General features: G+C 38.6%; 4 protein-coding genes and 2 non-coding genes across 7 annotated transcripts; 4 read left to right on the top strand and 2 right to left on the bottom strand.

Moving 5' to 3' along the window:
• Positions 1 to 267: 267 nt before the first annotated feature.
• LOC112186318 (inositol hexakisphosphate and diphosphoinositol-pentakisphosphate kinase VIP1) lies at positions 268 to 11,830 on the top strand. Of its 2 annotated transcripts, none has more exons than XM_024324679.2 (30): positions 268 to 730; positions 858 to 917; positions 1,131 to 1,177; positions 1,354 to 1,437; positions 1,826 to 1,889; positions 2,267 to 2,420; positions 2,903 to 2,973; positions 3,101 to 3,205; positions 3,844 to 3,936; positions 4,060 to 4,134; positions 4,252 to 4,337; positions 4,804 to 5,010; positions 5,088 to 5,187; positions 5,277 to 5,347; positions 5,549 to 5,630; positions 6,140 to 6,298; positions 6,479 to 6,521; positions 7,236 to 7,318; positions 7,388 to 7,450; positions 7,521 to 7,595; positions 7,696 to 7,815; positions 8,625 to 8,863; positions 9,179 to 9,223; positions 9,544 to 9,610; positions 9,894 to 9,965; positions 10,275 to 10,579; positions 10,671 to 10,728; positions 10,810 to 10,977; positions 11,164 to 11,238; positions 11,378 to 11,830. In XM_024324679.2, exons 1-30 carry the CDS (start codon positions 686 to 688, stop codon positions 11,636 to 11,638), a joined length of 3,177 nt encoding a protein of 1,058 aa, XP_024180447.1. In that variant the 5' UTR covers positions 268 to 685; the 3' UTR covers positions 11,639 to 11,830. The 2 variants fall into 2 exon arrangements, with proteins under 2 accessions (XP_024180447.1, XP_024180446.1); XM_024324678.2 differs by having other exon boundaries at positions 268 to 748.
• Positions 11,831 to 13,627: 1,797 nt separating this feature from the next.
• Positions 13,628 to 18,598, top strand: LOC112186430 (plasma membrane ATPase 1). The gene is made up of 20 exons (XM_024324861.2): positions 13,628 to 13,701; positions 13,785 to 13,904; positions 14,038 to 14,136; positions 14,251 to 14,388; positions 14,550 to 14,684; positions 14,769 to 14,948; positions 15,061 to 15,267; positions 15,351 to 15,470; positions 15,562 to 15,681; positions 15,788 to 15,910; positions 15,995 to 16,099; positions 16,187 to 16,496; positions 16,593 to 16,831; positions 16,922 to 16,954; positions 17,069 to 17,150; positions 17,257 to 17,417; positions 17,512 to 17,706; positions 17,809 to 17,991; positions 18,076 to 18,254; positions 18,355 to 18,598. The coding sequence occupies exons 1-20, from the start codon at positions 13,648 to 13,650 to the stop codon at positions 18,449 to 18,451; spliced, it is 2,880 nt and encodes a 959-aa protein (XP_024180629.1). The 5' UTR covers positions 13,628 to 13,647; the 3' UTR covers positions 18,452 to 18,598.
• On the bottom strand, positions 18,550 to 19,410 carry LOC112186432 (thioredoxin H2). The gene is made up of 3 exons (XM_024324863.2): positions 19,202 to 19,410; positions 18,975 to 19,097; positions 18,550 to 18,811 (listed from the first exon to the last, which is right to left on the bottom strand). Exons 1-3 carry the CDS (start codon positions 19,346 to 19,348, stop codon positions 18,677 to 18,679), a joined length of 405 nt encoding a protein of 134 aa, XP_024180631.1. The 5' UTR covers positions 19,349 to 19,410; the 3' UTR covers positions 18,550 to 18,676.
• Positions 19,411 to 19,844: 434 nt separating this feature from the next.
• Positions 19,845 to 22,838, bottom strand: LOC112186431 (protein arginine methyltransferase NDUFAF7 homolog, mitochondrial). The gene is made up of 10 exons (XM_024324862.2): positions 22,538 to 22,838; positions 22,399 to 22,460; positions 22,152 to 22,295; positions 21,912 to 22,022; positions 21,603 to 21,807; positions 21,044 to 21,102; positions 20,898 to 20,950; positions 20,595 to 20,817; positions 20,388 to 20,496; positions 19,845 to 20,277 (listed from the first exon to the last, which is right to left on the bottom strand). Exons 1-10 carry the CDS (start codon positions 22,746 to 22,748, stop codon positions 20,018 to 20,020), a joined length of 1,437 nt encoding a protein of 478 aa, XP_024180630.1. The 5' UTR covers positions 22,749 to 22,838; the 3' UTR covers positions 19,845 to 20,017.
• Positions 22,839 to 22,881: 43 nt separating this feature from the next.
• Positions 22,882 to 22,954, top strand: TRNAA-AGC. The gene has a single exon. It is a non-coding gene; the product is annotated as a tRNA-Ala (tRNA).
• A 1,265-nt stretch (positions 22,955 to 24,219) lies between these two features.
• TRNAA-AGC lies at positions 24,220 to 24,292 on the top strand. Its single transcript has one exon. It is a non-coding gene; the product is annotated as a tRNA-Ala (tRNA).
• Positions 24,293 to 24,588: the final 296 nt, after the last annotated feature.

The following is a 24,588-nucleotide window of genomic DNA, read 5'->3' as shown; positions in this document are numbered from 1 at the left end:
TTCAAATAGAAAAACAAATGTAGATTTGTAGAATATCTACATGACCATCTGAAACATCAGACCCACGAATTAAATTACTGATAATAAATTAACTTATCCATCAATCAAATCAGTGAATAAATTAACTTACCAGGTAACGCAAGACTCAACCAATCCAAGACCACATTATGTCCACATCCCATACTAGTAGTTACGCACATGTAAGGTTAAACAAACAAAAAGATGGACCACCATCCCTGAACCCAATTTGGGCACAGTGGAGGACACAACGGAATGGAAAGCATCCAAGAACTTTCCACGTCCTAATCCCTTTCTCTGCATATGCATATTCCAGAATCCTGGAATGTCTATCTCCTACTCTCCTCCCCCCATTAAATTAAAATTATTATTAGTTTTCCATTTCCATTTCCCCCGCCTTTATTTATTTTCTTATTCCGGAAAATTTCTGCTCCACTATCTCTCTCTGGCCGTTAAAGCAACCTCCCCGCCTCTCTCTCCCATATTTCTCGTGACGACTCAACTCAGCTCAACTCGCCCGAGTCGGCGCTCCGAGGTTTCCTCGCCAGATAAGCTTCAACACTGGCATGCTATAAATACCGGACTCTCTCTCTCTCTCTCTCTCTCGAGTCGGCGGTGAGGTTTTGGATTCTCGAAGCCGGGAAGTGAATACAGAGTGAGAGAGATAATGGAGAAGAAGATTAAGATTGGGGTTTGTGTGATGGAAAAGAAGGTGAAATGCGGCTCCGAGGTTCTCCTTTTCCTTTTTGCGCTTTCGCTTTTACTCCACCGCCGGAAATGTAAGTTCCGATTTCGCAATGTATGTAATGCAATGAACGTTCTCAATTCTCTGTGTGCAGGTGTTCTCGGCGCCGATGGGGCAGATTCTCGAGCGCCTTCAGGAATTTGGCGAATTCGAGGTACCGGAATGAATTTGAATCTGTATCCTAGTTTTTTTGTTGGTTCAGATTGAAGTTTTTGTGAAGGTGAATGTGTATGAAGGAGCGTTATAGTGTTTGTGATATGATCATGATGCAAAATAGTTGTTTGTTTGGTTTTGATTGATTAGGAGTCTGTGGCGGTGCCTATTTATTTTCTGTGTTTCTTATACTTGATTTGAATCTTCCGCGTAGATTACACATTTCGGTGACAAGGTCATTCTGGAAGATCCGGTTGAGAGGTAATTTCGACATGATTTTAGCAGTATGTGTTTTCGAGCATTTTGTGATTGCGAAATGTGTGTTGGTTTCTGTGCATGCACTTCTGACATGAACAGTTACTGGTGATGTGACTTGGTGACTGTTTCGGTACATGAATTTTAAGTGATTAATGCGTGCGGTTGTTTGCATGTTTCAGCTGGCCGATTTGTGATTGCTTGATTGCCTTCCATTCCTCTGGCTATCCTCTGGAAAAGGCTGAAGCATATGCTAATTTAAGGAAGTAAGCTCTATGTTTTTCATGTATCGATTCTATTTTGATTCATCTTTCTATGTATGATAAGTGCATGTATTTACTCTTTGCACATGTTTTCCCTCGAGTTAATTGATTGGAGTATAATGTACTTTGTCGTTTCTAATTCCAAGTTAACAATTTCTGCTGTTATATGTGAAACCTTTCTATTTGAAAAGAAAAAACAAAGGGGTTGGTCTATACTATTTTTATTTATATGTATCAATGCCAGTGAGAAAGTTTTATTATTATGTTATTTAAGGTTCACCCATTAAAAGATCTCTTCACATATTCTCTTCTATTCTGTGAATTCTTGGGCAGTTGTTTAATACTATGTTTTTATAACATTATTTTCTGATTATCCATTCTTTCTATCCAGACCTTTTCTCGTAAACGAGTTGGAGCCGCAACACCTTCTTCATGACCGAAGGAAGGTATATGAGGTATGCTTCTGAAATCTCATTGTATCAAAAGGTTATACCTCTCCTCTTTTAATGTTTCCTGACAATATTTGTTAGAAAATTACTATGTCTTCATGTATGAACTTAATGTTTCATTTTTCTGTGTGTTCTCCGGGTCAGTTACTGACTGGAGAAACCTTAGTCAATCACCTTTGCACCTAGATCCAAGGGCGGAAAAAAAAAAATTAATGTTTGAGTAGATTTGTGTTCACTGTTGGATGCAGATCCAAGAGTGATTGAGCAAGGTTACCTAGTAACTGACCTGGAGAACTCTACAGTTCTTTCCTATTCCCTATGAGTATATTTTGTTTATAAAAATAGAATGTCAAAAGCTGATGCATTACCTTGGTGCATTGAAGCGTCTTGAAATGTATGGAATTCCTGTTCCGAGATATGCCCTTGTAAATAGAGAAGCACCATATCAAGAGCTCGACTATTTTGTTGAGGAAGAAGATTTTGTTGAGGTTCATGGTCAACGTTTCTGGAAGCCATTTGTGGAGAAGCCTGTTGAGGGTCAGCTTTTTTACTTATGCTGATAAATAAGTTATTGTGTCCAAGCTGATTTTTCGTCATTTATTTTGGTGCACAAATATTCTATGGTTCTTTCTTGTTCGAACCTTGTTTTTTGCTAAATCCTTGAACCAAGTTAATATTATGATGAGTTTGTTGATCATAAGGTTTTATTTTTTTCTCTCTTTGCTGCTTTTGTGTTATATATAATATTTTATATATATATATATATATATATATATATATTTATTACAGTTACTTTGCAAGTTAATATTATGATGAGTTTGTTGATCATAAGGTTTTATATTTTTCTCTCTTTGCTGCTTTTGTGTTATATATAATATTATATATATATATATATATATATATTACAGTTACTTTGTTCTTTGCAATTTCTCAATTTGACTCTGTTTAAGCTTCGCGTCAATTTTATGATGTTGCTTTTCAAATCAAAGATACTGACACTTGTGTTTGCTTCTATGAAGGGAATGATCACAGTATAATGATATATTACCCTAGCTCGGCAGGTGGAGGAATGAAGGAGTTGTTTAGGAAGGTGTGTTGCAACTGCACATTACAGGATATAGCTCTAAAAGAGAGTTTATGTTTGTGTGCATGTGCATTTGTGTAAACAAGTATTTGAAGCCAATTTCATCGGTGAATGTTTTTGTTGTCTGATTTAGGTTGGTAACCGATCTAGTGAGTTCCATCCAGAGGTGAGAAGAGTGAGACGAGAAGGCTCTTATATATATGAGGAATTCATGCCAACTGGAGGCACAGATGTCAAGGTTGTATGATTTGGGTTTGCGTTCGAGATCTTTCATATTTTCTTTTTCTGAAACTAATAAGATAATGAGGTTAAATGTTTTAGAAAACTTCTCATAGAATAGGTGAAATGCACTTCCGTTACTATTTTGCATCCCTCCTTTTCTTTTTTTCCTGATACTTAATCTAATAAATGATAAACATTTCAATTACCATGCCTTGATATTACTGACAGCATGGAATGGGGGTTTCCATATGAACTGTTGAAAAGTATTGCTAACTATTCTATCAGCACATATTTCCTGCTAAATTTTTGACATGCTCCAAGGTATATATGCTTTGTTATATGAAAAAGTGTAAAACTAAGAATGGGAACTGTAAGATGCGGCTTTCCTCTGTCCACGATACATCCTGTCCTCATCATGCTTTTATCTAAATGAATATGGGGGCTTTCTCTTGACCCTCAAACCCTTTCTGCTGTGTTTTATTCCCTTGTTTTGTGAAATTAAAAATAAAATTTTTCCGGTGTATTATTGTTATACCCATTCTAGATTAGTGAATTACTTTTCTCCATGGTGGTTTCTGCAGACATTGCTATATTTATGCAACCGTTCACTTTTTGTTTCTCTAAGTAGTTGTTTCTTCTTGTCAATTAAACTAGGTGTACACAGTGGGCCCTGAATATGCGCATGCTGAGGCAAGGAAATCTCCTGTTGTAGATGGTGTTGTCATGAGAAATCCTGATGGCAAGGAAGTAAGTACTACAACCAATTGAATTTTAGATGCTGCTAACAGGAAATACTGGGGTGAAATGATGCATTGCTATTACTTGATGGGGGTCAAAAGAATGATGTTAGCTTGTTAACTAATCTGACAGGTGAGGTATCCTGTTTTACTGACACCTATGGAGAAGCAAGTGGCAAGGGAGGTCTGCATTGCATTTAGGCAAGCGGTATGTAATTCAGATGTGGTATCAACTATTGTAACTTATGTTGTCATGATGTTCTCATTTTCTTATTAACTTCTGTCATACGTTGGGTTCATTTTCAAATTCATTCATTGCTTGCAGGTTTGTGGGTTTGATCTTTTACGTTGCGAGGGACGCTCCTATGTCTGTGATGTGAATGGATGGAGTTTCGTGAAGAATTCCTACAAGTAATGTTTACTGTTATCTTTCTAGTTATTTGGTTGATGAAGGTGTGCTAATGCCGATTTTTCTACTGTGTTTTCAATTTTCATTAATACTTGGTTATTTTCCTGAATGCAATATGACAATTCATGAGTAGAACAACACCAAGTAATATCAGCAAACAATAAAAGAATTCAATATGATTCAATATGATATTTTAACTTTGAACTAAAGTAGCTCTTGGTTTGTTTAATTCAATATTTCCCATGTTTTTTCATAACCATTTCTTGACATATTCAAAATTCTATTTCTTATAAGATTTCAAGTTATTTTGTTTCATTCCATTTACCTAACCTCATTGGAACTTTTCAAAATGGCTTGTTTTCTGTTCCAATATGTTCTGGTGTAATCTAATTCAATATATAGTTCCCAGGCAACAACATTCAACCTTACCAATGTCACAAATGTTTTTTCTTTTTTTTGGAAATACAGGTATTATGATGATGCTGCTTGTGTGCTCAGGAAGATATTTATAGATGCTAAGGCTCCTCATCTTTCTTCTGTAATTCCACCAACTTTACCATGGAAAATCAATGAACCAAGCCAGCCTTCTGAGGGTCTAACTCGCCAAGGAAGTGGAATCATTGGCACATTTGGGCAGGCTGAGGAACTACGTTGCGTAATTGCCATTATTCGTCAGTATGTATCTCTCAGTTTTTTTACTTCTTATAGTTGAATTCCTATTTTCCCTTCATATCTCTGTTTTTCTCTGGCAGTGGTGATAGAACTCCCAAACAGAAAGTAAAGCTGAAGGTTACCGAGGAAAAGCTTCTAAACTTGATGCTAAAGTACAATGGGGGCCGACCTAGATCTGAGGTGATCTATCTCTTCTTTTAGAAATTTTTGCTGTGTTTCACTTGACATAGCCTATAAACTGACCATTGGTGATGGTTCTCATTTTGTAGACAAAACTGAAAAGTGCTATCCAATTGCAAGATTTGTTGGATGCCACACGGATGCTTGTACCTCGTTCTAGGTATTGATTTTTACATTAAGTGTCACTGTTTTAATTATTGTGGCTGATCAATGTCATTCATATAAAACTTTCATTCTTCTACTTTTACCTTTCTTTGTAAATTACTTAAACTCATAAGTTATAACTTGATCTCTGTGCTAGCTGGATCTTTTATCAACACACTTAAAGACATATTGACTCTTTAGTCTTTACATTGTCTAGACCAGGTCGAGAAAGTGACAGTGAGGCAGAAGACATTGAGCATGCTGAAAAGCTTCGTCAAGTTAAAGCAGTGCTCGAGGAGGTAATTTAGTCTCGCTTGAATTTGTCTTCTTCTTCTGTTTTTTTTTTTTTTTTTGTGTTTTCTCTTCCCCTTTAGTTCCTCCTAAGTTGAATTTACATTTTATTGATTTGGGGTTCATCAGTATCTTGGGCATTTCTTATAATATATCACTTGTGTCGCTAATTTTCATGCCACTGTCAACTAAAAGTGATATGTCTTCTAGCCTAATCCTCTTACTTCCACCAACTAGAAGAGGATTATTCACTGTTGTTGTTGTTTTTTTTTTTTTTGGCAGTTACTGTTTTGTTGAATTTGCATTATTTTGATAGGAGAGTGATCTGTTTCACTTTTCATATTATGAGTTATATGTGATTAATATATAGTCTAGCAGCAAGAATGTCTTGAATCTTGATGCATACCGAAATAGATACATATTTATATCTTCTTAACTATGTAAATAATATTTGACATGTTGTTATACTACTATATGGTTATAATCATGTGCTGTTTTCATGCATATGTTTATCAAGGGGGGACACTTCTCAGGCATTTATAGGAAAGTTCAGCTAAAGCCGCTGAAGTGGGATAAAGTTGCTAAAAGTAATGGTGAAGGTGAGGAAGAACGCCCTGTTGAAGCTTTGATGGTTCTCAAGTATGGGGGTGTCCTTACACACGCCGGCAGAAAGCAGGTATCTATTACTTTATTTATTATTCTTACGTTTGATCAATAATCTACAGTTAGTTTACCCATTTTTTATCATTGTGTATAACAAATGACATTTTTGAGAACCCTCATTGTCATAGATGCATGCATATTATAATGTTTATTCTTCTTACGCTCTCTGTTTTAATCTTTCACTTGTTTGCAGGCTGAGGAACTGGGTAGATATTTTCGGAATAACATGTATCCAGGTTATAGTGGCAGTTCTTTTCGTCTTATTACTGTACATCATTTTTTTTTTTTGCTGTTCAGTGGACACATATGCATCAAGATTTTGTTTTGCCATTTATTCTTTTTCTTCAATTTTTTTGCTGTGAGGAAGATGGTGCAGTTGCAATTAACTAGATTTTATTACTAACTGACTAGGGCATGTTCTTTGCCCCAAAAAAAAAAAAAAAAAAAAAAGTAAAAAAAAAAGATACGATATGGTTTATAGCTTGTGTACTTTTGTTTTGTACGCTATGTTAAACTGTTATGCTTGTTTTTTTTTTTTTTTCAACTAGCGCATCCTGAGATCTTTATGTGCCTTCAAAATATTAAATCTGTGATGTAGTTGTAGTAATTAGCTTGCTGTTTTTCATCCTGTCACAGTGTGGAAATATTATATTTGTCTTTCCAACTCGAGCTAGTTTATTTTTACGGATGAAATATCTTATGGTAACTAGTTAGTTTCACTCATGTGGGCCACTCGTTTCATTCAAGTGCAGTTCAGAAGTTCTAAAAAAAATCCAGATGATTATTATCCTTTAGTCGTTAATGGTCTAATTGGGATTTGAACTTTTGAGGATTAAAAAAAAAAAAAAAATTTACCATCTGTTTTTACTACAAGGTCACTCATGATGCAACTTCAATTACTATGTATTTTCCTTGGCTACTTCTCATGATAAATTTTTACACAATTGCAGGTGAAGGTACTGGCCTGCTTCGCCTCCATAGCACCTATCGCCATGATCTTAAAATCTACAGCTCTGATGAGGGCCGTGTGCAGGTATATAGCCTCACCAGTGTTATTACCTTATATGGTGTGTTACATTTTTTACAAAATCTTTGTTTGCAGATGTCTGCAGCTGCATTTGCCAAAGGCCTTCTTGATCTAGAAGGGCAGCTAACACCAATCCTGGTATGGCTCTTTAACCTTGTTGGTGCTCCTTTTGGAGTTTGCGTGACTGATTTTATTCCCTCTTTTTAAGGTTTCTCTTGTTAGCAAGGACTCCTCTATGTTGGATGGACTTGAAAATGCAAGTGTTGAGATGGAGGAAGCAAAGGTTTGTCTTGTGTTTTTTCACAGGTTGATGGGGAATTGGAAAACTGATAGTTGTGATTTGGGAAGCTTCTATTACTATAATAATTGAGAAATATTTGCAGGCTAGGTTGAACGAGATTATAACTTCAGGTGTAAAGACAGCTCAAAGCAATGGAATATCTCCTTGGATGGCAGATGGAGGGGGACTGCCTCCAAATGCTTTGGAGCTTCTACCTGACTTGGTAACTGCATTCCAGTTGCTCATCTACATATTGTATAGGTCCTCTATTTTTCATAGTAGCATGATAATATGTAAAATCCAAGCTGTGGTAGGCAATTTCAAATGTTGGAAAATAGATTTAAAAGTAAAAAGAACGCAGGTAATCTTTATATCATCCTGGCATTGACTTCTACATCCACTAGAGTTCAGTCACCAAGTGTGGTATGGACTGGTTTGATATATAATTATATATGCCTAGGAAACCATAATATGGACTATATGCTGACTCTTGTTTCATCAAAGAAAGGGCGACTGAACTATAGAGTTTTAGTGGGATGCATTACCACCAATTAAGGAAAAATGATCTAATAGAAGAACAAACACCTGGTCCCACCTATCTCAGTCCAATCTGTAAGCAGCAAAACCCATTTATCTTTGTTGGATGAAAAGGAACAATATATAGTCATAAACAACTTTCACGACTTTTAGTCCCTCTTCAGTCAAATCCACCTGACACCTCCCTCTGCTCTCCCAGAACTACAGTCGCTATTGCAGTATTAAGACCAACAACCAAAGCTGTTACAGTCTTAGTGCCATATATGATCAGACCTAAATACAGAAAAATTATTCTTATTTGAGCATTTGCACTCACTTCTAGCCGAGTCAATATGGTATATATCTGCAATCCGTTTCTTTTCCTTTCCATATTCTAACAATTATTTCATTGCTATTGTCAGATTGCAACAGTTTTTGCATAAGCTTGCAATATAATCCAATCCAATCCAATGCACTGTACTAAATGTTTCTTAATGTATCTTATATAATTTATAGGTAAAGTTAACTAAGAAGGTCACTGAACAAGTAAGACAGCTAGCCAAGGATGAAGATGAGGAACTTATGACAAGCTCATATGATGTGATACTTCCCTATGACCAAGCAAAGGCCCTTGGTAAGACTAATATTGACGTTGATCGTATTGCTGCTGGATTACCCTGTGGTAGCGAGGGATTCCTGTTGATGTATGCTCGTTGGAGAAAGCTTGTAAGGGACTTGTACAATGAACGAAAAGAGTAAGTGCTAGCATCTTTTTCTATTTGAATGTGGTTTTGTTTAGATAATTGCATCTATTCATTCCTTTTTATTTTCTAGGCTTAGAACGTGGAAGGATTTTTGATGTTCTGGAATCTCTTCTTTGCATCAAAACTGTTTTAAAATTGACATTTGAACTTTCAAATACTATGAAATTTTTTACCGATCAAATGATATCAAGTGAAAAAACTTGTAAGAATGAGTGAATGCTGAAAATAAGTTAGATTAACAATGAGACTAATAATAATTTGGCATTGTGGATTTACTGATGAATGTCCTGCATCATTTACTGGCAGGCGATTCGACATAACACAGATTCCAGATGTTTATGACTCCTGCAAGTAAGTTGTCAGTTATCATCGCTTTTAGATTATAAACCAAAAACCAAATTTACGCAATAGCTATCGGTTGTATTTGACTACATTGATCATAACTGTCTTCAAACTATTAAATGGATTTGAAACCCGATTTTGCTACAAACTGAGTTTTGAGGAACCTTGTTCATGATCACGTAAACCCTATCGTGTTATGTTTGCTTATTAAATTAAAAATCAAATTCATCAATTAATTACTGGCCTGTGCCATTATGGTCTTGTAACAATCTTGGGCTGTCTTTTTATTGAATAACATTTTATCTATATTATTTGTTACCACGTGACAGATATGATCTTCTACACAATGGGCATCTGAATTTAGACGGTCTAGATGAGCTCTTCAAAGTTGCCCAGGTACAGAAATTAGGAGATGAGAATGATATATCATACCTGTCCGCTGGACATGTTATCCCTCTTCAACTTATTTCCAGCTATCCTGCAAAGTCTTTTTAATCATTTTGCCTTAGCTATAGAAAACATCATTCTCCTTTCAATTAAAAAATCCTGCAATTTCCTTCAGAAATTTTTCGTTATAAGCTTTTACAGGAAGTGGACCTCTTATAATCATATGAAATGCTAGAATATGTGGGTTTTTGTTACAGTCAGCCCGAGTCATTTTCTGGTATTGTAATTGCAGTTACTTGCTGATGGTGTCATCCCAAACGAGTATGGCATTAATCCAACACAGAAGCTCAAGATTGGTTCCAAGGTATGCTGCCAGGATTTCCTTTTCAGATTACTTTTCATGTAAACAGAGGAAGGGGGGGGGGGGGGGGGGGGGAATTGAAGCGTGTTGTTTTTGTCGTAGACAGTATGCATATAAGAACTCTTGTTTCTGGCTTTTTGAAGTTACGTGATGGTCATGCCTTTAAGGAAGTAGACGAATATATACATCTACCCTGTTTCTCATCAGTAAATTTGCTTCTTGTACACTGACCTCTGTGGATACCTTGTCTTTGAAATCAAATTAAATCTTTACTCTCTATTGATACGTCACTGTCTTTGTCTTTTCATTCAGATCGCTCGTCGTTTACTGGGTAAAATAATGATTGATCTGAGGAATACTCGTGAAGAAGCCATCAGCATTGCAGAACCAAAGAGCACTCAGGATGAACCTTTGAAGTTAACAATTTCGGAGAAGGACGATAAGGAATACCACACAAAGCTTAATGTGAAGAATGATGACAGAAAATGTAGCACAAGTGATGTCCCAAAGCTTCACAACAAGAATGAAGATATGAGGAGATCTAGTATATCAAGTGAAATATCAATGGATCAGGAGGATGATGATGATAAAGAGATCAAATATCGTTTGGACCCGAAGTTAATATATGACCCTTTCTATTTGTTACTGTTCTTTATCTTTACCATAATATTCTTAATATTTAAAAAAAAATCATCATTACTGTATCAGGTATGCAAATGTCAGAACACCTGAACGTCATGTTAGAACACGCCTTTACTTTACATCAGTGAGTAATATATCTTTCTCTCCTGTTCTATATCTGAACATAGTAATCCGTGTAAGTTAATATGAACTTTTGGATTGATAGGAATCTCATATCCATTCTCTAATGAATGTTCTCCGCTACTGCAACCTGGATGAATCTCTTCAAGGAGAGGATGGCCTTGTTTGTGAAAGTGCTTTAGAGCGTTTATACAACACTAAAGAGCTTGACTACATGAGTTATATAGTGCTGAGGATGTTCGAGAACACAGAAGTAAGTAATTTAGTTTCCCGTGTCAGGTACTGCTACCTGTTTTATTTGCAACTTTGTGGGAGTTTACATTGTCAGAACCAGTGTTATAAGACTCATCTACATTTACTGGTTAAATATGGCATAGTGATGATGTATTGGTATTAATTTGGAGAGATTATTCTTATATTTGTTATACTGAAATTGCAGGTAGCCTTAGAAGACCCAAAAAGATTTCGTGTAGAAATGACTTTTAGTCGTGGTGCAGATCTATCGCCATTGAAGGTAATGCATCATCAAATATACTAGACACTGAATAGAAATAAGTTGTGTGAGTTGCGTCCAGAGAAGTAAGTTGTGTAAGTTGTGTAAGTTGTCTTTGCTCTTCAGGAAACTAAGTTGTGTCTTGTCTTTCTCTTGGCAGAAAAATGACAGTGAGGCTGCTTCATTGCATCAAGAGCACACACTGCCGATAATGGGTCCAGAGAGGCTGCAAGAAGTGGGCTCATATCTCACATTCGATAAAATGGAGAAAATGATTCGGTCATTTGCTATGCCAGCGGAAGATTTTCCTCCACCATCAATTCCAGCAGGATTCTCGGGCTATTTCTCGAAGAGTGCAGCAGTGCTAGAGCGCCTGGTAAATCTCTGGCCTTTCAAGCATGCTAGTTCTAATGGAAAGTAGCAAATACCTGGCGCCCTACCACCACCCCTTTTCCTTTACTTTCACATTCTTTTGTTGTTTTCATTGCTATCCACGCAACTTTGGTTGGTTGAACAACCGAGGTCAGTTTTGAGAACTTGTAAAGAAATTCTGGAAGCCTGAAAGGAAAAATGTTAGTGGAGGTAAATATTCTGACCCTAGAGTTTTTTTCTTTCTTTTTTTTTTCTTGGTATTACTATTAAGATAAGTAAGAAAGTATAAGTGTCTAACCACAATTTGAAGGTGGGGTTGAGCATGTTCCCACAGTGCTTTAGAATGAGGTAGATGACTATTCATCGTGGGGAGAAAGGTGGTGATAAAGTTTGTCAGAACTGCATTGCTGAGAAGAATGTGGAAAAAAATTTGAATTATATTCCCGTCGAATTATTCATCTTAGACTTTAGTTGTTTCCAGTTCTACTAGAATTATTCCATCCCTTAAAATGGGAGACAATGTGTCAATCATACAAAATCTCACCAATTTCTTTTTCGTGTAATTGGAGCAACGTAGCAAAGCGTACTCTAGGATGGACCGAAATCTTCTGTCTCCATTTCCCTATCCCCACCCTGTCCCTTCATTCTGATTGGTTAACAAGGATTAAAAAATTAATATAAAGATTAAAACATTAAACAAAAGTTTAAGATAATAATTTTTTAATCTATATCAACCAATCAGTGAGGAGGGACACCTATCCCCATCTCATTTGGGGACAGAGGATTTCCTGCCCTCTAGGATCGAGTGGAAATGGAATGATTAATGATAAAAGGAGTCATTCCCTGATTCCCATAATGATAAGTTTTCTTAACAAAGAGAATTACAGAAATATGGGTGATTGCTGAAACCATCGCCATTGTTGATGACTGATGAACGACATGTCACACCATCCGCAGTTTATGAAATGCCAAATTCTCCGAACTGTACTCATCCCCATTTCATTTGGTATTTGGCCATTGCGTACGTCTATGATTCTACCTAATTGGTAATCTGTTCTACGTTTTGTGAAGTCCAGTCAGAATGTTCTGCCAAAAAGCGATTGGCTACACTAACTGGTGATGGTGATGGAGTGGCGATGGGGCCAAAAAAAAAAAAAAAAAGGCAAACCGAAAACTACGAGAATAAAAAATGGGAAAGGAAGAGACGTCTTCAGAGTTGAGTTCTAGACCAGTCACCAAACTGGACTCTTCTTTCACTGTATTGTGGCTTTGTTTTTTTTATTTTATGACACACTGTATTGTGACTTGCTTCCCAACTGTTTTTTCGGGGGGTCTGAAACTCTCATTGCGAGTCATAATTGCATCACAATTACGGAGCATAACAACTAGGAAAAAAAGAAAAACAAATAGTGCAAGAAAGATTGCTTTATTATCAGTTAATAGTTTGTGTGTCCTTATATCTTCTTAAAAATTATTTAATAAGTGAACGTGACTCGTACAAATTACGTATTTATCTTTTCAATCGGTATAATTGATATCATCGTCAACTATAGAATTGTCCAACGGTCCAGCCCCACCGCCTCATTCAAAATTCTACACTAGTTTATCTTAACCAGGTCCCAAAATTTCTAAGGAACCATTTAGATGTTGCTTGCACCATTTCTTTCTCTCTCTTACTGTCTTACAAATGGTAGTATCATCACATCAATATCGGTTTTCTCTAACTGTTTGACGTACCAAAGGATAAGAAAGAAACGTAACAAAACCATCATCAACCAAGTAGATCCACTAGTAGCTTCTATGACGCGCAACATCGAACACCTGTAAAATCATCGTTATATAACAAATGGAAGAATCTAACACACTAGTCACTGCCCGCCAAGTACCCTGTACGACCCTGACAAACAGTTACCGCTTGCTTAAAAGGAATAAACTTTCATAATAAGTACAAAAAAAGTTTAATCTGTGAGTGAGAAAGACAGTGCTCAGTTTTCTCTGTAAAGTTTCTAGTTCTGTAAGTCTGTAACCCCTTTTGCAGAGGACCTGATAGGTTCCGAGATGGATGAGAAAGCCGAAGCGTTAGAGGCGGTGGTGAAGGAAGCAGTGGATTTGGTACCAAAACAGAGCAACCTATCTCTCTCTTTCTTTTTCAGGTTTTGCATGGTTGGATTCTGAAGTGACTGTTTTGGTTTCAGGAGAACGTACCCATTGAAGAGGTGTTTCTGACCTTGAGGTGTGACGAACATGGACTCACATCTGAGGCTGCTCAGCAGAGGCTGGCCATTTTTGGGTACAACAAGCTTGAGGAGAAGCAGGTACTGCCTTTTGTCTTCTATTTTCCTCTGGAACCTAGAAGAAAATTGTGTTCCTTTGAAAATATTATTTGGCCTAAACCATTTCTAAATATTTATTTCCCTTTTCGGGGTTTTGGATGGTTTTATAACACAGGAAAGTAAGATTTTGAAGTTCTTGGGGTTTATGTGGAACCCTCTCTCATGGGTGATGGAAGCTGCAGCTATCATGGCCATTGCTCTTGCCAATGGAGGAGTAAGTTCCCCCCTCCCCTTCTTTTTTAGTAATTTCTTGGTTGTCTCTGTTTTCTTTGTTAGCCGAAGTTGTAAAGAAAGAAATAAAGATTCTGGTTGGATTTGGCTTCTGTAGGGAAAGCCTCCAGATTGGCAAGACTTTGTTGGGATCATTACTCTGCTCTTTATCAATTCAACTATAAGTTTTATTGAAGAGAACAACGCTGGAAATGCTGCTGCTGCTCTCATGGCCCGTCTCGCCCCCAAAGCCAAGGTTTGTAACCCAATATCCTATGCTTGTGTTAGCTTTGCTCTTCTTACTGTAGCTATTTAGAGTTGTATATATAGCTTTTATACTTTATAGTGTTGATTTTGTGGATGAACGTGCATGTCATGGTTGTTTTAGTACATTATATGATTTGTCAAGTTGGTTAGGTTCTCCGAGATGGGAAGTGGAATGAGGAGGATGCTTCCGTTCTTGTTCCTGGTGATATAATCAGCATTAAGCTTGGGGACATTATTCCAGCAGATGCTCGCCTCCTCGATGGTGATCCACTGAAAATTGATCAGGTGCTTTAACAATCACATTTTCGCAAGATTATTTGATTTTATGGAGCTATTTTTAGTCTAATTCTTCGCATTTGGTCTTTGCAGTCTGCACTAACCGGTGAGTCGCTTCCTGTCACCAAAGGCCCTGGTGGCAGTGTGTATTCGGGTTCTACATGCAAACAAGGAGAGATTGAAGCTGTGGTGATTGCCACTGGTGTTCATACCTTTTTCGGCAAGGCTGCTCACCTTGTTGATAGCACGAATCAACAGGGACACTTTCAAAAGGTATGCTTACACTAGGGTGATTTTCTTTCTCCCAAGTCCGAACTTTAAGTAAAGAGTTTGATATTGTAGGAATGGGGATTGAGTTTCTCCCGTTTTTCCATATGCTATATAGGTCTTGACTGCAATTGGGAATTTCTGTATATGTTCTATCGCTGTGGGAATGGTCGTAGAGATCATAGTCATGTACCCAGTTCAACACAGAAGTTACCGACCTGGTATTGACAACCTGCTTGTGCTACTTATTGGAGGAATTCCCATTGCAATGCCCACAGTTTTATCTGTGACAATGGCTATTGGTTCCCACCGCTTAGCTGAGCAGGTTAGATGCAGTAACTTTTCAATTTACTATTAGCTTGTCAAGCTTAGGAAGGATAGAATTGAGAGCTGATGTAAATGTTGCAGGGTGCTATCACTAAACGAATGACGGCAATTGAAGAAATGGCAGGCATGGATGTTCTTTGCAGTGACAAAACTGGGACTCTGACATTAAATAAGCTTTCAGTTGACAAGACTCTTTTAGAGGTTTGCTGGTGTTGTGCTGTTGCTATTGGGTTCTAAGCTTTCTTATATTGTAATACCTGTTCCAACTTGTTTCGTGGATTTATTTGTTTAGGTCTTTGTTAAAGGGGTGGACATAGATACTGTTGTTCTAATGGCAGCTCGAGCTTCACGAATCGAAAATCAAGATGCTATAGATGCTGCTATTGTGGGAATGTTGGCTGATCCAAAGGAGGTATGATGACATAGTAACTGGAACTTTCTCCAATACTAGATTTTCTGTATTTGTTTTTTCATGTGGTTATTATGCCTACTCGCTTCTTCTTTGGACTATTAAATAGGCAAGAGCCAATATTCAAGAGGTGCACTTCCTTCCATTCAACCCAACTGACAAGCGAACAGCTCTTACATATATTGACCTTGAAGGTAAAATGCATCGTGTCAGCAAAGGTGCACCAGAACAGGTATGAAAAGATCAGCTACCATCTGTCTGGTTTGATGTTTTTAGAGCTAGTTGTAGTAATTCATACCTGTGATTTGATGATTAGATTTTGAATCTTGTACCCAATAAATCAGAGCTAGAACGTAGAGTTCATGTTATGATTGATAAATACGCGGAGCGAGGACTAAGATCCCTAGCAGTAGCATACCAGGTAATGTTAGTAATCTTGTCATGTCTAGTATATGTTTTATGTCATGTTCTTTATGGCTATATTGCTTCCTTTTATCACTATGAACAGGAAGTTCCAGATGGAAGGAAGGAGAGCCTTGGAGGGCCTTGGCAATTCATTGCACTCATGCCTTTGTTTGATCCTCCGAGACATGACAGTGCAGAGACAATTAAAAGAGCATTGAATCTTGGTGTGAATGTTAAGATGATCACAGGTGATCAGCTCGCAATAGCGAAGGAGACAGGACGCCGTCTTGGTATGGGAACAAACATGTACCCCTCATCAGCTCTTTTGGGACAGAAAAAGGATGAGTCACTTGCTGGTTTGCCAGTTGATGAGCTTATTGAAAAAGCTGATGGATTTGCTGGTGTTTTTCCTGGTACTCTTTTTCTTTTATCTTTGGTTTTCAGTTTTCTTCAACTAGGCTAGGATAGATAGTCTATTACTAAGCTAAGCTGACATAAATATGCTTCAGAGCACAAGTACGAGATTGTGAAGCGTTTGCAAGCAAGAGGACATATATGTGGGATGACCGGTGATGGAGTTAATGATGCTCCTGCTCTTAAAAAAGCTGATATTGGCATAGCTGTTGCTGATGCAACTGATGCAGCTCGAAGTGCTTCTGACATTGTACTCACAGAACCTGGCCTTAGTGTCATCATAAGCGCTGTACTAACTAGTCGAGCTATATTCCAGAGAATGAAAAATTACACGGTGAGCCTGGTTCTGAATGTGCCAAAATAGTTCAAAACTTAACTGGTAATACCAACCATATCAAGTAACCTGATTTGTTTTCTGTTGCAGATATATGCTGTTTCCATTACAATCCGTATTGTGGTAAGTTGGTGTCTTGCACCTTTGGTTTGGTTTTGATTCAATGAACATGCTGCAATCTATGCTCCTTGTGTAATAATACATTGACTTCAGTTGACTTAATCTCATCTATGACAGCTTGGTTTCATGTTACTGGCACTCATATGGCACTTCGACTTTCCACCCTTCATGGTTCTGATCATTGCTATCCTTAATGATGGTTTGTATTCACCTTTTACATATGAATTCTCGGAGTTTCCAATGAATTTACATCTGTACCTTTCCTATCCACCTCATGAATGGCAACATGTATGACATTTCTTCAGGTACTATCATGACAATTTCGAAGGATAGAGTGAAACCCTCTCCTCTGCCAGACAGTTGGAAACTAGCAGAGATCTTTACCACCGGTATTATCCTTGGTAGTTACCTAGCGGTGATGACAGTCATTTTCTTTTGGGCAGCATACGAAACAGACTTCTTCCCTGTAAGTGTATTTTTCTTGTCCTTTATGGATCTTGCTAATAAAGGGTATTTTCTGGACTTAGTTTCTTGCTTACACTTACCTTTGTCATTTCCAGCGTAAATTTGGGGTTTCAAGCCTTCAGAAAAAGCATATCGAGCATAACGATAGCTACAGGAAGCTTGCCGCTGCAGTGTACCTGCAAGTGAGTACAATCAGTCAGGCTCTCATATTCGTCACACGAGCGCGTAGTTGGTCTTTTGTGGAGCGTCCTGGTCTATTACTTGTATCAGCTTTTGTTATTGCTCAGCTGGTGAGTGAAAATTTTGGTTATAGCTTATATATTGGTGCTTCAGTACTTTGATTATATTGGGAAAACATCAGTTTAGCAATGCTCAATCTCCTTCCTGAGCAGATTGCTACACTCATCGCTGTCTATGCCGATTGGAGTTTCGCGGCGATAAAGGGAATTGGGTGGGGTTGGGCTGGTGTTATTTGGTTATATAACCTCGTCTTCTATCTTCCACTTGATATTATCAAGTTCATCATCCGATATGCACTGAGTGGGAGAGCTTGGGATCTCGTATTTGAGCAGAGGGTATGTACGATAGGAGCAATACCACTAGTTTCATCATCCGACCCTTTTGATTTACCTCTAAATTTGCAATTCTGTGCTTTGCAGACTGCCTTCACAAGGAAGAAGCATTTTGGGAAGGAAGAAAGGGAGCTCAAATGGGCTCACGCGCAGAGGACTCTCCACGGTCTGCACCCACCGGACACCAAGATGTTCGGTGAACGCGCTTCTTACACAGAACTTAATCAGATGGCCGAAGAGGCAAGAAGACGCGCTGAAATTGCCAGGTACAACATTTTCTAAGCCTTAATAACATCATAGAGTATGGTAGTGTCAGTCTGTCGACAGTGTGATGCAAAAACATGAACTTGTATGGTGTTTTTGCAGACTGAGGGAGATGCGCACCCTGAAAGGGCATGTCGAATCAGTGGTGAGGATGAAGGGCCTGGACATCAACACAATTCAGCAATCATACACTCTCTAAGATACGATCAATTTCGCTTATGGTTTGCAGTGGATCATAGTGTTTGCTTGTACCTAGATCATGTAATATGTGTATGCTTTATACAGTAATGCCACAGAGAGACCAACAATAAACTTGAATTTGATAATATGAGTTCTTCGAATCGAACACAGAAAGTTGTGAACACACACTTTCAGTAACAAATAGTAAATCACAAACCGAAATACTGAAACAAACTTGGCTTAATCAAAGTGAACGGTACTTCTGAACCTTCTTCTCGAGCTCATCTTTCTTGGCACCAACAACCCGATCCACCTCCTTCCCGTTCTTCAAAAGCACAAAGGTCGGCATTGCCTGCACCCCAAATTCCTGAGACACATCCTGTTTCAACCAAAGTCGAAACAAACACACAATCAGTATCCAGAATCTATGATCACCCCCTTTCTCACACACACACACAAAAACAACAACAACAAAAAAAAAAAAAAAAATCTATGATCACGAAATTGAAAAACATGAACGGTAGAGAGGAGATTGAACATACAGAGAGCTCGTCGACGTCGATCTTGGCGAAGTCGACGTCGGTGAACTTATCCGCCATGGCGTGGATGGCCGGCTCTATGAACCTGCAGGGCCCGCACCACGACGCCGAGAAATCGATCACCAGCTTCACAGAGGACAACAATTCAGAGTCAGAAACGGAAAATTCAGATCCCTAATCTGAGAATATGATGCTCAAATTTTTGCGGTTGAAGAAATTGAAGGGAGTACCAGTTTGGAGGTGTCCTTGACGGAATTGAAGTGGAGCTGCCACCTGGCGGATGAGTGAAACGACATCACCCGAGAGTCTTCCGACGACGCGGCGGAATCCTCCGCCGGCGATGATCCTCCGAGCATGCTTGAGAGAAACGATCCCATGCTTTCTTCTCTCCTTCTCCTTCTTCAGTTCTTCTTCGCTCTCTGAAGTCAAAGCTGAACGACCGATTTGTTGACGATGCCATCTATATATGGTTGCGGTGTATGGGTAGTTTTGTAAATTTCGTAGAAAACTTTTCCCACCAAACACTTCAGTAAGTATTCCTTTACTAGGGTGTCGGTTACTATCAAATACCTCAGGAATACTTTGCTTTTAGTGACGATAGCCATTGCCGAATAACGGGGACCGATTCCGATGGAAACTTGTTCATCAGGCCACCGCCGGTAAGCCTCGCCTTGTCCGACCAGTTGCCAACACCCAGACCTGAGAGGCGGTTATAATGTAAGAGAGCCAAGGAACTGAGCCTGAGTAATAGGGCTCATCTCCTATAAACATTAGGATTCAACCAGCAACTACTTCAATCTTCACTCTAACTAATCGATGATTAGATTAGTTCTGATCAGTTTATCAAGTCCGGACTTACTAAGGCTTAATCAATAACAATCAATCTCCAATTCCATCTATTTGTATTATTACTTGGCGCATCACAAAATGCATTCTAATTTGGAAATCAAATTATGAGAAACCTCAACTTGAAGTTCCGTTGGTTTATAATTCATTGCTAATGTACAAGAACCAAATCTAGGTAAATGCTACGTTTCTCTAGGTCACTAAAATGGGACTGGAACACCATGCTTCTTGTTCACAATAGCCATTACCAAATAACGGGTACCCATTCCGATGGGAACTTTTTCGTCAGGACCCTCCCAGAAGGGAGCCTCACCTTCTCCAACCAGTTGCCAATACCCTGACCTGAGAGATTCAAATTGTTCCTCCGTGCAGTTCTGTAACAATGCTTCCACTCGGAAATTTATCCCAAGAGAGCCAAGGAACTGAGACTGAGTAATAGGGCCATGAACAGACACTTCTCCTGTAGACAATAAGATTTAAGCAACAAATTCAATCTTCAGCCTTCAGTTTCACCAATCAATAGAAATATGATACTGAAAGTAACACGATGAGAATCATGAGATGTCGCACCTGAAGCTTCCTCAGCAGAATGCCTGATGGAAGCAAAATCAACGTAGGCACTGAGATCAGCTGATCCTGGATTGTCTAGAATGTCAACAAACTTATGTTTCCGAATTGCCTGAAACAATTGAGACATTGCAAAAGTTGGGAAGCAGCCAAAAAATCTCATGGCTCACATCTCAGAAGAGCTGAACTAGCAATGGTAAGGTAACAGACCTGCAGACTGTCAGAGACTACTCCATTCTGACCATAATCAATTACAAGAGCACCACCCCCATCAGAAGCAATTCTATCAGCAATACTTTGAGTCAACTCCATTGATGCAGGGCAAACCTCTACATGATCAAGCTTCGCTATTTCTTCCATTCCAGCCCATTTGCAGCGTTTTGCCAGATAAAGCGTTGCTGGTGTAGGCTGTGAAGAAAGAACAAAACGGAACCTAAACAATGTTTATGAGTAATACATAACCCATTTCTCTTGAAAACACTAATTTGATCAGACATAATATTACATCCTTACTTTGAATCTTCTGCAACATCCACCATTTTCTCACACCAGCCACGAGAAGCCCTCTAGAAAAAAAAGATTAGTAACTGAGATTAAGAATAAGATGATACGCAGAGAATGACCATTTGAAGACAAATATTAGAAAAGACCATACAAACCTGAAATTGATGAACTGGTAAAGCATCATAAAACTCATGGGCGATGATAATAGATGGCACTGGCATGACAGTGAAGAAAATTATAGTAAACAACAGTAGTTGTCAGGGAAGAAAAGAAATCATCATATTCAATCCTCCCATACCATACACCATCCTAATAATATGGTAAGAAAAATTAAAATAAGTTACTTGGCTTCATAATGGCCCCGTCATAAGAACACAATGGTTACCATATACTTATCAGATGATCACATTATGTTATGTACCAAACATTAATATGAATGATGTAAATCACGTAGGATTAATTGAGTTACTTTTAGGATGCTGTAATATTTGAACAGACAGTGAGGTGAAAGTAATTTGTCAAATAAGTAAAGAGACATAATGTATCTCTTAAGAAATTTGAAACACAAGCTTCTATAAGAGATATAACTAGATTATCAGCATAGAAGTTGTGTGAACACAATTAAAGGTCCTCCTTTCAGTCAACAGTTAAGACAAACACCATTGGAAATCAGCTCATCTTTCTGTGAATATCAATCATATCATAACCACTCACATCCTGAAGGAACCTGGTCGAATGTGGCATGCCATGACACAGGAGTTTTAGCCAAAGTGCTGACAGTCCTTTTCTCAGCCGTGTCAGCCATACCCTCTTCATCTACACATTTCAGGGCCTGGTGCTGGAGCTTCTGTAATGCAGGACTGCACTCCACCATGTGTACATGCAACGATTCAGTGAAGTTCTTAAACTTGGACGCACCCTACACAACACAAAAAGTAAACAACAAAACAAAATGAAGGCTTTGTATTTCCATTTCTATAGCATCAAACAAGAAACTCAAATGAGGGAAGAACCATTTCATACCCGAAGAAGGTCGGCCATGAGAGTTCCTCTTCCTGGACCTAGCTCTACTAGGTTCATTTTTCCTGGCTGCCCCATCTGCTCCCACAGAGACATCGCCCAAACACCAACCATCTAAAAAACCAAATAACCAACAGAACAAGAAATCATTTTCCTCTCCGAAAATCACCGTAACAAAAATGCTAATCGAATTCAACAGATTCCAGGAAATGTGATGTATCAACAATTGAGAATTCCATGTACCTCCCCGAACATCTGGCTCACTTCTGGGGAGGTGATAAAATCACCTCCGGCTCCAAAGACATCACGGTTCATGTAGAACCCAGCTTTCGGGTTCGTCAAAACCTCCTCCATATACTCAGCCACCGAGATTGGGCCACCGCGGAACTGACCCAAAAAAATATCACATTGTCAGTCGGATACCAACGATTACTGTTTGGCCTATGATGATGGTGGTGGTGGTGAATTAGAAAACAAGAAAAGAACGAACCTTGATGATGCCTTTGAGGTGCTTGACGAGCTCGGAGTCGGAACAGGGTTCATGGGAATGCGCTGCCATAACAGAACTAAAAATCAAGACCCGATACTGAAAACTAATTAGCTGCGTAAAAAGGGGAGGTGGGATTTACCGGGGGGATTGCAAAGGCCGGAGCGGTCGATGGAGATGGTGGCAGAGGGTTGGTCAGGGTTGTCCCCCAAATGAGTCTCTGGGATTTGGGTTGAAGAAGAAGAAGAAGAAAGTGGACGATAACGAAGCAAAGGAGGTGAAGATGGTGGAGTGAAGTGGGCACCGGCAAGGCGACGAGTAGTGGAAGCTTGTAGGAGTAGTCGTCTCAACATTTTGGGACGCTGATGGGCTCTGCCGGACCGGAGTGGAAGTGAAACCAACAATTTGAACCAGCTACCTCACCACAAGTTTACAAGTATGTACTGGGTGCCTCATCCATCAAAACAGAGGAAGGCTTTCAAGTTCGGGGATGTAGCTCAGATGGTAGAGCGCTCGCTTAGCATGCGAGAGGTACGGGGATCGATACCCCGCATCTCCATCTTTTTGGTTTCTTCTTCTGAATATTTCATTTTTGCACAATCATGAATATTACCAAAGACTTTGCTACTGTTTCTAGTATTATAAAATGGGAATGAAAATTCACGCTCTATTTTATAATCCATATTTCATGTTTCTATTTTTAATATTTTAAAGTCTGTATTTTTGGAAAAACAAAACTTAAAAGTGTGAATTTCATTCTAAATAAAGAGGGAAAGAGTGTGGATAGTAAATTTGAGAGTGTAAATTCGAATCTCCTTACGAAAATTCAGTTTACAAGACACTCAGTTGTTTGACTTGACAACTACTTATTCTCATATAACCGCATAAGTCACTTATCTCATAAGCTAAGTAGTACCAAAATGGCCTTAACCTAGGCATGAACACCAAATAAATGAAATTGTGCGACTTTCTCAGAATAAGCCAGTCACCAAATGACAAGTAAGTCACAAAGAAACCAGATCAAAGGTCTCGAGTGATTCATGCCAGGTGTGCTTCAAAGGAGCAACGACCTAACTATACTCCCGAATAAGCTAGAGATAGGTTGTCATGAATATTCTCTTCTACAGAGGATTGACATTATCCATGACGGCAAAAAGCATAAGTTTCTAAAAGACAACTTGTGTTCTCTATAAATACCCAAACTCATTTCAAAAGGGAGGTACGTCCTACCTCAGACATTGAGAATATGTCAAGATGAATATTCAAACAGATTTGAGTGTTAGAGGCTAGGGTTTTTCGAACCTCAGTGTATTCTTATGCAGGTCTCCTAGTCTCATCCCAAATGTATATAGTGTTCATCCCTAGCATTGTGTTGCTTCTCGAACAATCAAAATATTGCTAGAAACAATCTCTTTTGATCATCATCGAAGATGCATGTACTCGACATAGAACAAGGCGCTAATTCTAATGGCATCACATATAAGTAGCACAATCGCAACCATGTCCATACCAGTCTCAAGCTCAATTGTAAAGCTCAACAAGTTTACAGTTGTCAAAACCTAAAATGAGTTGAACTATAATAATGAAATACAATTAAAAAAAAACTTCGCTTTACAGTTTACATAGAACGCTTTCGTACTCCAATAACACGACCCATAAAACAAAACAAACTATAATCATGGAACATTGAATCGAGATTTTCAATATCCGCACAGCCGGTAGTAGAAATACTATGGGGGAAAATGACAAAACTTGGTTTAATAAATAATAATATACTTAAAACGTCTAGGTAAATTCGTAAATTATTTCCTTGCAATGAACGTGGGGGATGTAGCTCAGATGGTAGAGCGCTCGCTTAGCATGCGAGAGGTACGGGGATCGATACCCCGCATCTCCATCTGATTTTATTTTAGACAATGTTTTGGGCAATTGGTACATGATCATGCTTGTTGTTACTCTTCTGAGTTGGACAAGCATGTCCCTTTTGATCGTCATGAATGTAGTGGACATAGAACAGCAACAAGCTGCTAGCAATGGCGAGACAGTACATGAGCACAACCACAGTCACGTTCATGAAAGTCCCAAACTCAGCTGCAAATCCCAACAGCACTGCAGTTGGCAGAAACCACAGAGTGAACCTCAGCAGCTCTTTCTTCGTCGACTTTTCGCCCTTGGGCAGTCGACTGTAAACTT

Source organism: Rosa chinensis, chromosome 2 (genome assembly GCF_002994745.2).
Source record: "Rosa chinensis cultivar Old Blush chromosome 2, RchiOBHm-V2, whole genome shotgun sequence".
In the NCBI taxonomy this organism is placed as follows: Eukaryota; Viridiplantae; Streptophyta; class Magnoliopsida; order Rosales; family Rosaceae; genus Rosa; species Rosa chinensis.
The sequence above is the reverse complement of the archived record's forward strand: the minus strand, read 5'-3'. Positions and strand labels throughout refer to the sequence as shown.

Excerpts from the sequence above, each read along its gene's own strand:
- LOC112186318 (XM_024324678.2), top strand. The coding sequence starts at position 686 with ATGGAGAAGAAGATTAAGATTGGGGTTTGTGTGATGGAAAAGAAGGTG. Across the intron at positions 2,421-2,902 it reads TGTGGAGAAGCCTGTTGAGG|GGAATGATCACAGTATAATG; the intron begins GTCAGCTTTTTT and ends GCTTCTATGAAG. Across the intron at positions 5,348-5,548 it reads ATGCTTGTACCTCGTTCTAG|ACCAGGTCGAGAAAGTGACA; the intron begins GTATTGATTTTT and ends TACATTGTCTAG.
- LOC112186430 (XM_024324861.2), top strand. The coding sequence starts at position 13,648 with ATGGATGAGAAAGCCGAAGCGTTAGAGGCGGTGGTGAAGGAAGCAGTG. Across the intron at positions 16,497-16,592 it reads ATTTGCTGGTGTTTTTCCTG|AGCACAAGTACGAGATTGTG; the intron begins GTACTCTTTTTC and ends AATATGCTTCAG. Across the intron at positions 16,832-16,921 it reads AGAGAATGAAAAATTACACG|ATATATGCTGTTTCCATTAC; the intron begins GTGAGCCTGGTT and ends TTTCTGTTGCAG.
- LOC112186432 (XM_024324863.2), bottom strand. The coding sequence starts at position 19,348 with ATGGGATCGTTTCTCTCAAGCATGCTCGGAGGATCATCGCCGGCGGAG. Across the intron at positions 19,098-19,201 it reads TCAAGGACACCTCCAAACTG|CTGGTGATCGATTTCTCGGC; the intron begins GTACTCCCTTCA and ends TCCTCTGTGAAG. Across the intron at positions 18,812-18,974 it reads TCGACGTCGACGAGCTCTCT|GATGTGTCTCAGGAATTTGG; the intron begins GTATGTTCAATC and ends TGGTTGAAACAG.
- LOC112186431 (XM_024324862.2), bottom strand. The coding sequence starts at position 22,748 with ATGTTGAGACGACTACTCCTACAAGCTTCCACTACTCGTCGCCTTGCC. Across the intron at positions 22,461-22,537 it reads CGGCCTTTGCAATCCCCCCG|CGCATTCCCATGAACCCTGT; the intron begins GTAAATCCCACC and ends CTGTTATGGCAG. Across the intron at positions 22,023-22,151 it reads TGAGCCAGATGTTCGGGGAG|ATGGTTGGTGTTTGGGCGAT; the intron begins GTACATGGAATT and ends TTGGTTTTTTAG.